This window comes from Denticeps clupeoides, chromosome 14 (assembly GCF_900700375.1).
Source record: "Denticeps clupeoides chromosome 14, fDenClu1.1, whole genome shotgun sequence".
Classification (NCBI taxonomy): domain Eukaryota; kingdom Metazoa; phylum Chordata; class Actinopteri; order Clupeiformes; family Denticipitidae; genus Denticeps; species Denticeps clupeoides.
The window spans coordinates 5,880,878-5,895,110 of NC_041720.1; the positions used below are offsets into that span (position 1 = coordinate 5,880,878).

At 42.8% G+C, this 14,233-nt stretch overlaps 1 protein-coding gene across 5 annotated transcripts in view; it reads left to right on the plus strand.

The window, feature by feature from the left end:
• ryr3 (ryanodine receptor 3) overlaps window positions 1-14,233 on the plus strand; it is a 75,045-nt gene that overhangs the window by 18,755 nt on the left and 42,057 nt on the right. For all 5 annotated transcript variants that reach the window (XM_029002218.1, XM_029002217.1, XM_029002219.1 and 2 more), the window contains 21 exons: window positions 64-163; window positions 258-351; window positions 928-1,002; window positions 1,370-1,526; window positions 2,211-2,375; window positions 4,887-5,008; window positions 5,105-5,285; window positions 6,366-6,501; window positions 6,979-7,074; window positions 7,777-7,895; window positions 8,284-8,417; window positions 8,581-8,822; window positions 9,189-9,381; window positions 9,798-10,014; window positions 10,636-10,740; window positions 11,697-11,800; window positions 12,158-12,241; window positions 12,889-13,048; window positions 13,216-13,360; window positions 13,603-13,808; window positions 14,001-14,175. In XM_029002218.1, coding sequence (XP_028858051.1) covers window positions 64-163; window positions 258-351; window positions 928-1,002; window positions 1,370-1,526; window positions 2,211-2,375; window positions 4,887-5,008; window positions 5,105-5,285; window positions 6,366-6,501; window positions 6,979-7,074; window positions 7,777-7,895; window positions 8,284-8,417; window positions 8,581-8,822; window positions 9,189-9,381; window positions 9,798-10,014; window positions 10,636-10,740; window positions 11,697-11,800; window positions 12,158-12,241; window positions 12,889-13,048; window positions 13,216-13,360; window positions 13,603-13,808; window positions 14,001-14,175 — 3,010 coding nt within the window. The remainder of the gene's footprint in view (window positions 1-63; window positions 164-257; window positions 352-927; window positions 1,003-1,369; window positions 1,527-2,210; window positions 2,376-4,886; window positions 5,009-5,104; window positions 5,286-6,365; window positions 6,502-6,978; window positions 7,075-7,776; window positions 7,896-8,283; window positions 8,418-8,580; window positions 8,823-9,188; window positions 9,382-9,797; window positions 10,015-10,635; window positions 10,741-11,696; window positions 11,801-12,157; window positions 12,242-12,888; window positions 13,049-13,215; window positions 13,361-13,602; window positions 13,809-14,000; window positions 14,176-14,233) is intronic.

Below are 14,233 nucleotides of genomic sequence, written 5' to 3' on the forward strand. Positions count from 1 at the left end.
AATGAACGGAAATAATGGGCTCAACCTTAGAGTCACCGTGCATTTTCTGTATTTTTTTCGCAGCATCTGTCCATCTCCAACAGCACCATCATGGTGGACGCCTCCTTCATGCAGACCCTGTGGAATGTCCAGCCTACCTGCTCCGGCAGTAACGTGGCAGTAGGTGGGTTCACCAAGGTTATTTTGCTTTAATTTGATGTGACGGTTTCATTAAACCGAATCAGGATTATTTAATAGCACAAGCTCTCGTATTGCAGGGTACCTGCTGGGTGGTCATGTGATGCGTTTGTTCCATGGGCATGACGAGAGCCTCACCATACCTGGATCTGATAAAAGCACTGATCAGCAGCGGTGGGTTTCCAGCCCAACCCCATTAGAACCGACATTGTTTTTCTCCAGCTTCAAAGAAATTGATTAAATAGATTTGAGATCTCAAATAGATTTGAGGATTTAGCAACAGGGATAATAATTTTTATTAATAAATAATTTTATTCATACTCAAGATATATATATTGTAAATTGAAGTACACATCAGGGATGTTCCACGAATCAGCTAAATCAGCTAAATTAATATGAAATAAATTTCTCTATGTGCATCATTGATCAATAAAATCATGTTATTTACTATTTATTCTTCACAGAAACTTTTAATGATGTATTTTTCTTGAATATAGCTTATTTTTACTGAAATTTAATTGAAGTTAATTGAGTTAATTGAACAGCGAGCCACATTAATTTAGTTTATTACAAAAATGAATGGATTTTACATTAAAATGAACAAATTCAAAATCATTTAAAAGAACATGCTTTAACGTTTTACTGTGCTGTTGTTATTGCACCGGAGTGAAGAACCCCTTCTTCACTGCGAATGTAGTTGACACGGCTTGTCCCCCACTAATAGCCACAATGCTTCTTGTGTGTCTGCAGGATAGTGAATTATGAGACAGGTAAAGGTGGGTCTCGGGCCAGGTCTTTGTGGAGGCTGGAGCCTCTTCGGATCAGGTAAGGTTCTCGGTCGCTCCCGTCACCCTTTGCTCAGAGTGGCGGGGCGCCGTGACTGGAAAGCTTGTGAATTTTAGATGACAGCATCGTCTCAGGCTCTGTGTTATCCCGTCTCTGGATGTGGGAGCTGTCTCCTCACATTAGTTGCATGAGAGGTTCAGTGTATCCACTTAAAAGTTAGAGATGAAAATCGCACACTTAAACTTTTGTAAGGTTTTCTAAGTCAACACACACACACACACTTTTATTTTCTTCCTAAATACCTGCTCAAGGGTGTTTTGGACCTTGAGAATTGCTTTTGTAATGGAAACATTCAGACCTCCGTGACTCATCTAATGAGCTGTTCGGACTGATTTACCCCTGGCAGCTGGAGCGGGAGCCACATCCGCTGGGGCCAGCCCTTCCGCCTGCGTCACCTGTCCACGGGCCACTACCTGGGGCACCACGAGGAACGAGGACTGGTGCTGCTGGACCGGGAGCAGTCCGACACCAAAGCGACGGCTTTCTGCTTCAGGGCTTCCAAGGTTAGAGCTATGCTGCAGATACACCTCAGCTGCTTATCCAGCAGCGATCCTGCACCCAGGATAAATTCAGGGCCACACATGCATAGAAAAGCATGTGAAAAAAATAACATTTCCTCATCTCGCCTAGGTTTCATTTACATTTACAGCATTTAACAGACTCCCTTACCCAGAGCGTCTTTACAATCAGTAGTTACAGAGACAGTCCCCCTGGAGACTCTCAGGGTTAAGTGTCTTTGCTCAGGGACACAATGGTAGTAAGTGGGTTTTGAAACTGTGACTTTCTGGTCTTCTCGTTCATAGGCGAGTTTGTTACCCACTAGGCTACTACCACCCTACTACCACCATGTTTCTACATCTCTGCTGCAGTATATTGATATTCTCTCGATTATTAAGTGCAGCCCAACTTGGTGACCCACTCACTAGAATGTTATGCATTATCAAACCTTGTGGATTAAACTGTTCATTCGACTGCAATGTGATCTTTTGTGACTCAGTTTCTCTCTGATTTATTTAAAATGATTTGACCACCCACTATACGCCATTTGCACACAGTTTTGTCTGAGCAGACCTTTGATATTTTTGGACAAACAATGGCAGACAGGCTGCACAGCTGGACATCTGGACACTTCTGTAGTGGCTGGCTTCGAGTGTTGTGTCCTCATTATCCTCATCTTCCCGGGACAGGAAAAGCTGGAGTCTGGCCCGAAGCGGGATATCGAAGGAATGGGGGTGGCAGAGATTAAGTATGGAGACTCGGTCTGCTTCATTATGCATGTAGCCACCGGACTCTGGCTGTCCTACCAGTCGCCTGATGCGAAATCCTCTCGCCTGGGGCCACTGAAAAGACGGGTGAGTTCATTAAACCTGCTGTTAACAATACCTTGTCCACTGGGTATGGAAAAAAGCTGACGTTTTGGTTTTGACCAAATGTTCTGAGTGTATTCTGGGAAGGAAGCTTAAGACAGGATCTTTGTGCTTCCACAAATCCAAAATGTAGTCTTTTTCACGGTTTGCAGTTACTTTACTTAACTTTACTTTACTTTGCAGACACTTTTATCCAAAGCGACTTACAGGAGGAAGACACCAGCAATTCTCGTTCGATTTCTATAGATTATGAGTTAACAAAACTAAGAGCCCTGATAAGGTCTAACTTGTTAGATTCGTCTGAAATACTTTTTGAAAAAGTGGGTTTTCAACTGCTTCTTAAAGGTGGTAGACTCGGCTAGTCGAATGGAGCAGGGTAAGTTGTTCCACCAGCCAGGGACAACAAAGGAGAATCGATTTGATTGGGATCGGAGACCCCGTGAAGAGGGAATTTTCAGTCATTTCATTTGCAGATCTGAGAGGGCATGCAGGAGTGTAGCTAGCTAGTAGTGTGTTGATATAGGAGGGTGCAGTTCCACTTACAGCCCTGTAGGCAGCATCAACGATTTGAACTCAATGCGAGCAGCTACCGGGAGCCAGTGGAGAGAGGTGAGAAGAGGCTTGACATGGGTGTGTTTCGGCTGGTTGAAGATGAGACGGGCTACCACATTTTGGACCATCTGGAGTGGTTTTATGGTGACTGCAGAGGCTCCAGCCAGTAGAGAGTTAGAGAGAATAGAGGCTAGTTGAGAGAATAGTCAAGTTTCGAGATGACCATTGCCTGGACGAGGATAGAAAAGGCCTAATCTTGCAGCCTAATCTTGCATTTGCAGTTCCTGTTAGTTCATGTTAGATTAATTATTAAGACTAAAGCTTGCTTTAATGCATATTTATAATGCAAAAATAAGACTGAAAAATGTTCAGACGGGTAGTGACAAGGTGATGATTTTTTTTTACATAAAACCCTCGACAGACTCTAACAGTAAATTAAACTAAACTAAAATTTCCCCCTAAATGCTGATTCAGACTTGCACAAGAAGTAAACAATGTGCATAATTAATTTATAAATTAATCACATCCATTAACACAGGGCAGTGGTGGCCTAGCGGTTAAGGAAGTGGCCACGTAATTAGAAGGTTGCAGGTTCGAATCCTGATCCTGATCCTGATGTGTCACTGAGGCGCAAAACACCGTCCCCACAGACTGCTCCCTGGGCGCCTGTCATGGCTGCTCACCAAGGGTGACGGGTTACCGTGTGTGCACCGTGTGCTGTGCTGCAGTGTTTCACAATGACAATCACTTCACTTTCACATTTATTTTAACAAATTAAGTAATTAATCCAGGTACTGCTTGATGCCGATTATGTCAAAATGACATTAATCTACCTAATTAATTGACAAACCAAATAATCAATCATGCTAAGTACCAGTGGGCTCAGTATGCTGGAGTCCGGGCCAGCTTTTGCTTTTGAATGTGCGTCAGTATGTTATTTCTTAGCCTGCACATTTGCACCTTCCTCCAGTTTATCTGGATCCATACATATCCCATTACCAATCCACTGAGAGGGGAGAAAAGAGACTTTTAACGTAGACGTGATAAGGTGACATCTTCTGTGCGTGTGGAGGATTAATTGACACGATCCAACCTACGGCATGTGGCACACTGCTGGGCCTGAGTCCAGAAACGACAAATGCCACCTCCAAACTTGACCTGGAATGGCACGGCCAATCAATCTGTGTACAAAGCTTCCGCCCTGATTAAGCTATCATATTGAGGTGGCTCATGTTCCCACGATTAGACAGACGTCATTGGTAGAAATTAGGCTGGGGCGAAAATTAGATGCCTTTATTTTTTAGATTGTGCTCAGAGAGGTTTTCTTAATATGGTTTTCTAAAAAAACATTTTACCAACTTTACATAAGTGTACAAACTGCTTAATATTAATTTACATTTACAGCATTTATCAGACGCCCTTATCCAGAGCAACTTACAATAAGTAGTGACAGGGACAGTCCCCCTGGAGACAGAAGGCAATGCTCCGCTGGAATCCTTGGGTCCTGCTTCCATTTGGATTATACCGCGTATCACCAAGAACATTGCAGACAGTGTATACCCCTTCTTGAATCAGTGGAATATTTAGCTGTGCTGACAAATGAACATGACAAAGAGGTCTAAAGGTCCTGTGTCTGGTCAAGCATCAGTATGACGTACTTCGAAAAACCGGTCAGATCCATAAAGGTCGTACAGCACATAAAGGATCTGCTCAATACCACAGCAGTGATGGAGTCCATGCATCATGGGGTCAGAGCTAGTTTGATGGCACTCTGAAGTTTTTATGTGTTGTTTGACATGCAGTGTGGTTTTCCTCACCACTAGACTATATCAGAAGCCCACAGCAGCTGGTAAATGTGATTGAAGGTGTGACCGCGATTGAAGGTTTAGAGTTATATGCTTTCTTGCTGAGTAAACACTAATAAGTGAATGCTGTGTTCTGCAGGCGTGTCTGTCTCCTGAGGGTCACATGGATGATGGATTAACTCTGCAGCTCTGCCAGCACGAGGAGTCCAGGGCCGCCCGCATCATCCGTAACACCACCCTGCTTTTCAGCCAGTTCATCAGGCAAGGGCCACCACCCCAATAAATGTTTTTTTTTGCAGCCCCGACGTAGCAGACGTAGTCATGGAAGGCTAAACTTCTATCTGGTTTCCCTCACAGTGGGCTGAACAGCCTTGGAGGGGAGAGGAGTAACGAAGTGACTCTGCCTGTGGTCGAGGTTCTGCAAGCGCTGAACGACCTCATCGTCTACTTCCAGCAGCCGGACTCCGAACTGGAGCACGAGGAGAAGCAGCGGCAGCTTCGTTCCCTCATAAAGCGCCAGGATCTGTTCAAGGAAGAGGTGAGGCGCAGTCTAGGTACCACGTGATGAGCCCAGCAGACTGTAGTAAATTCTCTGGGTCCGTTTCCATAATTAGTTAATCCAGAATGAGGATGGATGACTCCTCTTTTAACTGTGAGAATCTGCACAATGAACTACAAAAATATTTGCAAAACAGAGGCAATGTGCACTACTGGAAACCTACACCTATAGGAAAAAGTAAAAAAAAAAAAATATTAATTTTTTGAATAAGACATCAAAGTATGTTTGATGAATCAGATTCTTCAGATTTGCCTCTTTCTATCATCACGACTGCTTTTCAGACTAGTGTCATCATCATAAGCAGTTTCATTAGATGATCATTAGCATGAGTGAAGGAGTCACAGTGTTCAAGACAGGGTCTCTTTCAGGACTTTTGGAATACCATCCCCGTTTTCCAACATCAAGTGCAAGAGGCAAAAAATGCTGTCATCACAGCAAAAATGTTTTAGTCACAAGCCAAGAAAACAAACCCTAAAACCCAGTATGATGAAACACGAAAGAACCATGCACTCTCTGTAGCCGGGGTAGGCAAAAGACGAGGAGCATGACCACAGTGGTTAATAATTAAATACAAAAAAATAAAACATCTGTACAGAATATATTGCACTTCACTGCTTTAAATGCTAATTCCAGTTAATGACATAATACTGCCCACTCTAGACCCAGGTTTACTGCACTAAGCACATTACTATGGTTACAGATAATACAGTTTTAAGCAACATTATTACGATGACCCTCTTGTCCTACAATACATACTGTTTTTTTCACTGAGATCTGCTTCCTCAGTTCTGGAGCTGTTCACATGATCAGCCTGTTCTGGATGGAAAAATCCAGAACACACATTCAATGATGAATTGCATGTGTACATATTCATTACAACACAAGAGGGTTGTATATGTGCCAGATGGAACAGGGTAAATTTGAATAAAATTATTTTGTGACAAAGAGCAAATAACTGATAAAGCCCAATTTTGTCCTGTTGAGTAGGACCACATAGGGGATATATTAAGGCAAAAATGATAATTATAATGATAATGAATGATTGTGATCATGTTACAGGGAATGCTCACTCTTGTCTCGATATGCATCGACCGGCTGAACGTCTACAACAGTGCGGCCGACTTTGAGGAGCATGCTGGGGAGGAGGCTGGCGAAGCCTGGAAGGAAATTCTCAACCTTCTCTATGAGCTTTTGGGTAAGAGCTGCCTCCCCGGCCGCCTCACCTTGTCCACTTCCAAATTTTTCCCAGAATGCCAGTGGGAGAGGGCTGTGTCTCTCCTTCCCCCTGGAAATGCAGAGGTCACCAGAAGATCAGGGAGGCTGTTGAGTCTGATGAGGAACGAAGAGTAATGGGAGCATCTTACAACTAGGCACATTGATTGGATGGATGCCGTAGTGCTCCGGGTTTTACTGCCCGGAGTGCATCTCTTCTCTGTAGTTTATTCTTCCTCCTGCTCTGATCAGTGCGCCCTTAGCCAAGCTTCCTTTGATCGATTTCTCCCTGGGGAGACCATTAGTCAGCCCCCCGTGGACAATCTCGCTCCATATTTCTACTCCCACCCTACCCAGGGCTTGGCTATATTCTGATGATGATCAGTCAGGAGAGGAGTGAAAGGCGGGGCAGCAGGGTGCGTTTTTTTTTTTTTAACAAAGAACTCCCCCCCCTTTCCAGCTGCTCTCATCTGCGGCAACAGGACCAACTGCACACAGTTCTCCCGCAAGCTGGACTGGCTGGTCAGCAAACTGGAGAGGCTGGAGTCTTCATCAGGTGGGTGGAAACGTCCTTTCATATCACTTTCCTCACAACTCAGGCACACAGTGTAATACAGATTTAACATGCGGTCAGTCAGAGCCCTTGGTCTGTTACTGTTTAAGCAAAAAAATGTGTCAAATGATATTTACCACGTTTCTGTCATGCCACATGAATTCAAAGATGAATCATAATACATGACTCGATGGCCAAAACACACACACACAAATAAAAAAAATAACCAGCATAACACTGATGCAGCTTGGTTCGGAATAACAGTGTGTAAGGCGTGTATAATAGTGTGTATGGCATGCTAATTTCCTGTTGAAGGGTCCTGATCAACCCGGCCTAATAGACTGCACCCATGAGTAATCAGGACCCAATCAATCATAAGAAATGGGTGCAAGCCCAGGGTCACCTATATGCATCACAGTTTCATACCTCCTAGATCCCTTTCTACATTCTCTGTAGCTCCAAAATTCCAAGATACATTAAAACATGTCTACATTTCATGGAAGGGTTATATATATATTTAGATATATTTAGATATATTTCTTGAATGAACCTGCTATTGACAAGATCTTTACAGGGGCTTCAGAACTGTTTCATTAACCTTTCAAGCATTTAATCAGAGTCTAGTTTAATATTCTTACATCATGATTTAGAAACAAAAACAACAGATACCTCATTACACCTCACACCTCATTATTCCCACAATAGGAATCCTTGAGGTCCTCCACTGCATCCTCACCGAGAGCCCTGAAGCACTGAACATCATCCAGAAAGGACATATCAAATCCATTATCTCCCTGCTGTACAAACACGGGCGCAATCACAAGGTTGGTATCCGACAGGCCCACGCATCATGTTGAGCATGATCAAAAAAAAACAAAGCCAACAGGCAGACAAATGCTCAACGCTGCCCAACTACACACACACACACACACACACACACACACCTTGGCTTATCGAAATTAAATAAGCCTGCAAGTCCATATATATTATTATCTCCATTTTGCTCTGCCTGTCAGAGATGCTGTTTATGTTTCATGGAATCCGAGTCATTTGACCCTGGCGGCTGCTTTTCGTTGTAAAACCTACTTGTGTACCCACATGGGCATTCTTAGAAGTCCCTTCTGAGACACTCTTAGGGTCGTCAGGGGCACAAATAAAATCACTCAGCTCAGGTTTAACTGGAACTTTTACTACTTTGCACCTGCCTGACAGATCCTGGACGTGCTCTGCTCTTTGTGCGTCTGTAACGGAGTCGCTGTGAGAGCCAATCAGAACTTCATATGCGACCACCTGCTACCGCGGAGAGACCTGCTCCTTCAAACACGATTGGTCAATTATGTGCAAAGGTGACATATTCACATTGTTCACATTTCATTATCAGCAATCAGTTTTTTTTGTTCCAATGACTTGAATATTTGATTATTCAGATTTGTGCTCAGAAATGAGAATGGTTAATAAAACTCCATTCTACTTTTATATCATTTGTGAATTTTATTTCCTGCCACACAGCATGAGGCCCAACATCTTCCTTGGCATCAGTGAGGGATCAGCTCAGTATAAGAAGTGGTATTTCGAGTTGGTGATCGACCAGGTGGACCACTTTGTCAACGGCGAGGCCACCCACCTTCGCGTCGGCTGGGCCACCACCAAAGGCTACGCCCCTTACCCTGGGGGTGGAGAGGGTTGGGGAGGAAATGGCGTGGGAGACGATCTTTACTCCTATAGCTTTGATGGACTGCACCTGTGGTCAGGTTAGAACCAGCATCATCAACAATATGAGCTGACAATTAATTCAGGGTGACTTAGTATATCTGTACCTATTTTAACTAAAGCTGGTGTCCATAAAACATCATGCAAATACTTTGGAGAACACATTCCTACTACATACAATGTTATGGTGCTTAGGGTTGAATTCATCTGAAAATATATGCACTTATAGCACTTTGCAGTTTCTTTGAGAAACATGTTGCAAAATGTGCAAATTTATATACAGGATATGTGCAAGACACTAATAGTGGAGAACGTGTAGAACGAATTGGGCTAGTAATGTTCAGTTTATTATATAATAAGCAGCCATTGTGGACACATATGTCCCACTCACTGGGCTTGTCCCGTAGGGCGCATTCCCCGAGCCGTGGCCTCCATCAACCAGCACCTGCTGACCTCGGATGATGTGGTGAGCTGCTGCCTGGACCTGGGCGCCCCAAGCATGTCCTTCCGCATCAACGGCCAGCCGGTGCAGGGCATGTTCGAGGACTTTAACCTCGACGGATTCTTCTTCCCCGTCGTCAGCTTCTCAGCAGGCGTCAAGTATGAAGCTCTGTTTGAAAACACAGTTTACATTACATGCAAGCTTCAATGATTGCTAAATGGAAAAATTATTTTGGGGTTTTAAATTAAAATTCTGATTGAAGGACCCTGGACAAAATTTCTAATACTGCAAAATAATACATGCTATAATATAAATAGCATGTATAACATTCAGTTATAAAATACATGACAGTTGGACTTTAAAGCCTCTATGCAGAGTAAGTACCCAACTTTTCTCAATAATTCACATGATACACGTTTCTGGAGAATTTTTTTAGGGGACATTCTATTTTTAGTGAGCAAGCTTGAAAACCTTCGACTGAGCTCCTCTGACCACACTGGATTTTTATAGTACAAGACCTATAAGCACCTTTTAGCAATTTTTGTGTTAACCGCGGGGAACTTTTACATTTCAGGGTTCGATTTCTGTTGGGGGGCCGTCATGGGGATTTCAAGTTCCTGCCCCCGGCGGGCTATGCTCCGTGCTATGAGGCGCTGCTTCCCAAGGAGAAGATGTTTGTGGAGCCCGTAAAGGAGTACAAGCGTGACCTGCAAGGTGTTCGGGACCTGCTGGGCACCACCCAGCTGCTCTCCCAAGCCTCCTTCACCCCCATCCCTGTAGACACGAGTCAGGTGACTCCCTCACACCCAGCCGATCCACTGGAGCGAATCTGAAACCCCTCTTATTATGGCATGATTACACAGACCACAGGCTCATTGATTTTGTTAGTTTGTTCTTTATTGAACCTACTAAATATAGATACTCATTTTAGTGGCATATTCGGGACCAATCTTTATTTCCTAATTGGAGGGTCATAAGGACACAAGCAGCAGCGAATGGTTGATGAGCATGAAAATTAGGTAAATCCTGTGATATATCCGATGATATTAAGGACCTTCAGACATTAGAACTCAACCCAAATTGGTACTTATTTTTTAAAAATGTCTCCACCATCTTTATTTAATTATTATTTATTTAGATTAATCTCTATATACTTGTTCACACGTTCATATCAATCATATAACAATACTAATAATCCAATACTACATGGCATGTTTCCTGTGATAACAGTTAAATCGAGATAAGATAATGCTGATTCCTTTATACTTTATAATTGTTTATTGCATGACAGAAGTCTACGAAATCCGAAAAATTTATCAGAATTTTTTATTTGACATGATTGCTATAGGCTAATTTAAAGTTTAAAATGAGTAAATTGGCTTATTACAACTTTCTCTCTTTCTGTTGTTCAGATTGTTCTGCCTCCCCACCTGGAGAACGTCCGAGATAAACTGGCCGAGAACATCCATGAACTCTGGGGAATGAACAAAATTGAACTCGGCTGGATCTACGGCAAGGTACCGTTTTGAGAACCAGTACGCGTTCCCACCAGAGACACTGACTTGATCTGAGATATCTCCATTTGTGCCTCATTATTTCTTATCACTAATCTCCCGGGTGGTGTAAAACGGCTGAAGATGCAGGGAAAAGGAGGGGGTTTCGGGGTCAATGGAAACACCGTCCTTCTGTAGATGTTTCCCTACTATTTAATTAAACCTTTAACTGACCGAAATTGCCACATTAATGACGCGACTGTCGATTGGTGACATTTGATCTAGCACGTGGGTTGGCATTCATGTTTCTTGTTTTCTTGACCCCCTGCGACCCCCTTTGTGTTCCCACACCACCCCCACCACCAAGCTTCAGCGAGTCACGCCTGCCTAACGAACCTAATGAGAAGTTTGTGTTGTCCAAGAACGCGGCAGGAAATATTAATCGTGGGCCAAGACTCCACTGTCACCCATGAGGCCAGACCTTATCATTTATTGAGGACAATATTTTGGAGGCCCAGATGTTCACAGATTAATTTAGCTTTAATGAGACCTCGTTAGCTCAAAGTGACATTGTCCTGTTCCCGAAATGGCACCGCACCAGGGTTACTTGGCAGCCGTGACGGCCTCTCCATTCTGTGACCATTTTTCATTCCCACATGCCACATTGTGATCCTTGTTTCCTTTGCCCCTCTTCCATTTGCCTTCATGATCTATCTATGACAATTTTACAGTTGCAGTTCTTTTGTAGGCATGCTGCAACAGGAGTCTTTTCAATAGGAAAAAGGTTAGAGGGCCATAATATAGTCTTTTACAGCACTGATCACGGTATTTCACGTTCCTACCATGCACGAGTCTTTAAAAGACTTTCAGCATTCACTATGACCTTAAAGTAGTCTAAGCCACTGTGCAATTTTAATTAAAAAATACAGCTTACAGCACTCTGCAGTACACCAGACTAACATTCTGTTCATTGTTCCCAGATACGAGATGACAACAAGAGGCAACACCCGTGTCTTGTCGACTTCACCAAGTTGCCGGAAACTGAAATGAACTATAACCTGCAGATGTCATCTGAGACTTTGAAGTGAGTCACGGTTGAAAAGCAGCATAAATCTGTTTGCATGGGATGTAGGGATCGTTTGAGGGTTCGGCCTGTGATTAAATTTTAAATTAAAATTTCGTTCCTATGAGAGAATATTGATTGTGCAATGCAGGATTGTTGAGCTAATTTCAATGTAAACTACAAGAAAGGCTTTAATGCTTCCACATGCCATTACAGTTGTGACAGTTTGGATAAATTAGTAAATCGCAGGTACTGCGTTGTCTGCTATTTGATTTTTCCTATGCAAAGAGCCGATGAGCCATATACTCTTGTGGATTCAATTTGCCTTTAGACCTTGCTGTGTGTACGACTTGAATAAATCCTGCTTTGTCATCTCAGGACTCTGCTGGCATTGGGGTGTCATGTGGCTCAAACTAATGCCAATGCTGAGGAAGATCTGAAGAAAATGAAACTGCCCAAAAAGTATGAGTGAATGAATGCCCGTCTGTCTATATGTTGACTTTAATGCACATTTAGGAGAAAAACATGCCATCATATATGTCATCATATATATATATATATATACATCATATATAACCCAGTTTTGCACAAATTCTCACTTGAAATCATTTATTTGATTTGGTCACTGTTGCCATTGGTACATTCGATTCTCAAGAATGCCTTGGAGGGATTTTTCAGACAAAGGTTTAGTTGGACTTGAAGACTGACTGATTAGAATTTCGTGGTTAAGGGTCACTGTTACTTTTTTCAATCGAATTTGAAGAAAGGTTTTAACTTGATATCGAAGATGAATTGATTAGGTGAAGAAAGGACACATTCATTATTAACCTCATGTAGGTTCCATTCTCATGAAATCAATATGTTTGAGGAAGATTTTTTTTTTTTTCAATTTGTTAGAAATGTTCACTAGAAAGGAACTCCTAGACTAATTTATTCACATTTGGAAATTGAAGGTTGTGGTTCTACATGGTATTTCAGAAATGCCTTCAGGAATTTCTTGAGCTGATTGGGTTGGTTGCCGACAGTGTAACAGCGATGAATGAACTGGTTTACAGATTTATTTTAACATATTTAATGAACTCACATTTTTTTGTTCCTTCTTGTAACAGTTATATGATGCCCAATGGTTATAAACCCACGCCACTGGATCTTTCTGATGTTAAATTGACACCAGGTCAGGAAGTTCTGGTAGATAAACTGGCCGAGAATGCTCACAATGTCTGGGCCAAAGATCGAATCAAGCAAGGATGGACCTATGGCATCCAGCAGGTATCTCCCAAATGCCTCCTTCGTGTCAACTCTGTCCTCCTATGAAATGGAACTAAACTGGAATCCACCTCTTATCCGGGATTATGAGAATAAATGGAGGGAAGGGCTCTGAAAATTGTCTTCACTCTGATGCTCTTTGATGCTCCTTTTGTCTCCTTGTGCTTAAGGATCTGAAGAATAAGCGCAATCCTCGCCTGGTGCCGTATGCTTTACTAGATGAACGCACCAAGAAGTCCAACCGGGACAGCCTTCGTGAGGCCATTCGTACACTGATTGGCTATGGATACAATATTGACCCTCCAGACCAAGAGGGTGAGCAAACAACGGAACATATATACCAAAAATCTACATATTATCTATTATTCAATATGCTGTTTAGGTTATGGATTTAAGTAAGATTTAAGATTGAGTAATAAAGCAGAATACATCATTATTTTATTCGAACAGTCGCCAATACCAGTTTGGCTTGAATATATAGAGCATCACTGACACTAACTGAAAATGAACATGTCCCCATTCCTCACTGCACCTTAAGTTCTTTTGTTTCTCCTCAGTTGCCCATGTTGTAGATAAGCAGAGCATTGACACAATCCGTTTCTTCCGCGTGGAAAAAACGTACGCCGTGACCACTGGAAAGTGGTACTTCGAGTTTGAGGCCGTGACGGGCGGAGACATGCGAGTGGGCTGGGCCCGACCGGGCTGCAGGCCTGATTTGGAGCTGGGACTGGATGACCAATCCTTTGTGTTTGATGGATTTAGGGTAAATGCTAGCATTGCATCAGACAGGCCACATTTCTTGCTTCTGTTGGATTGGAATGAGTGAATTGACATACATGGAAACGTTATTTCATTTCACTATGTACTGTCTAACACGTATATAGCTGAACAATAAAGCTCAACTTGAACTTCAACAACTTCAACTTCAACAGAGTCTGACTGGTGACTGTTTTAGGGTCGCCGTGTACACCAGGGTAGCCATTTCTTTGCCAGGAGTTGGAACAAAGGAGATGTGGTGGGCTGCATGATCAACATGGAGGACAAGTCCATGATATTCACCCTCAATGGCGAGATCCTCATCACCAACAAGGGCTCAGAGCTCTGCTTTGCGGACTTCGACACTGAAGAAGGTACGGCCACTGCCACACACAAACGCTTTGCTCCAATAAGGAATTTTTGAAGAGTAAA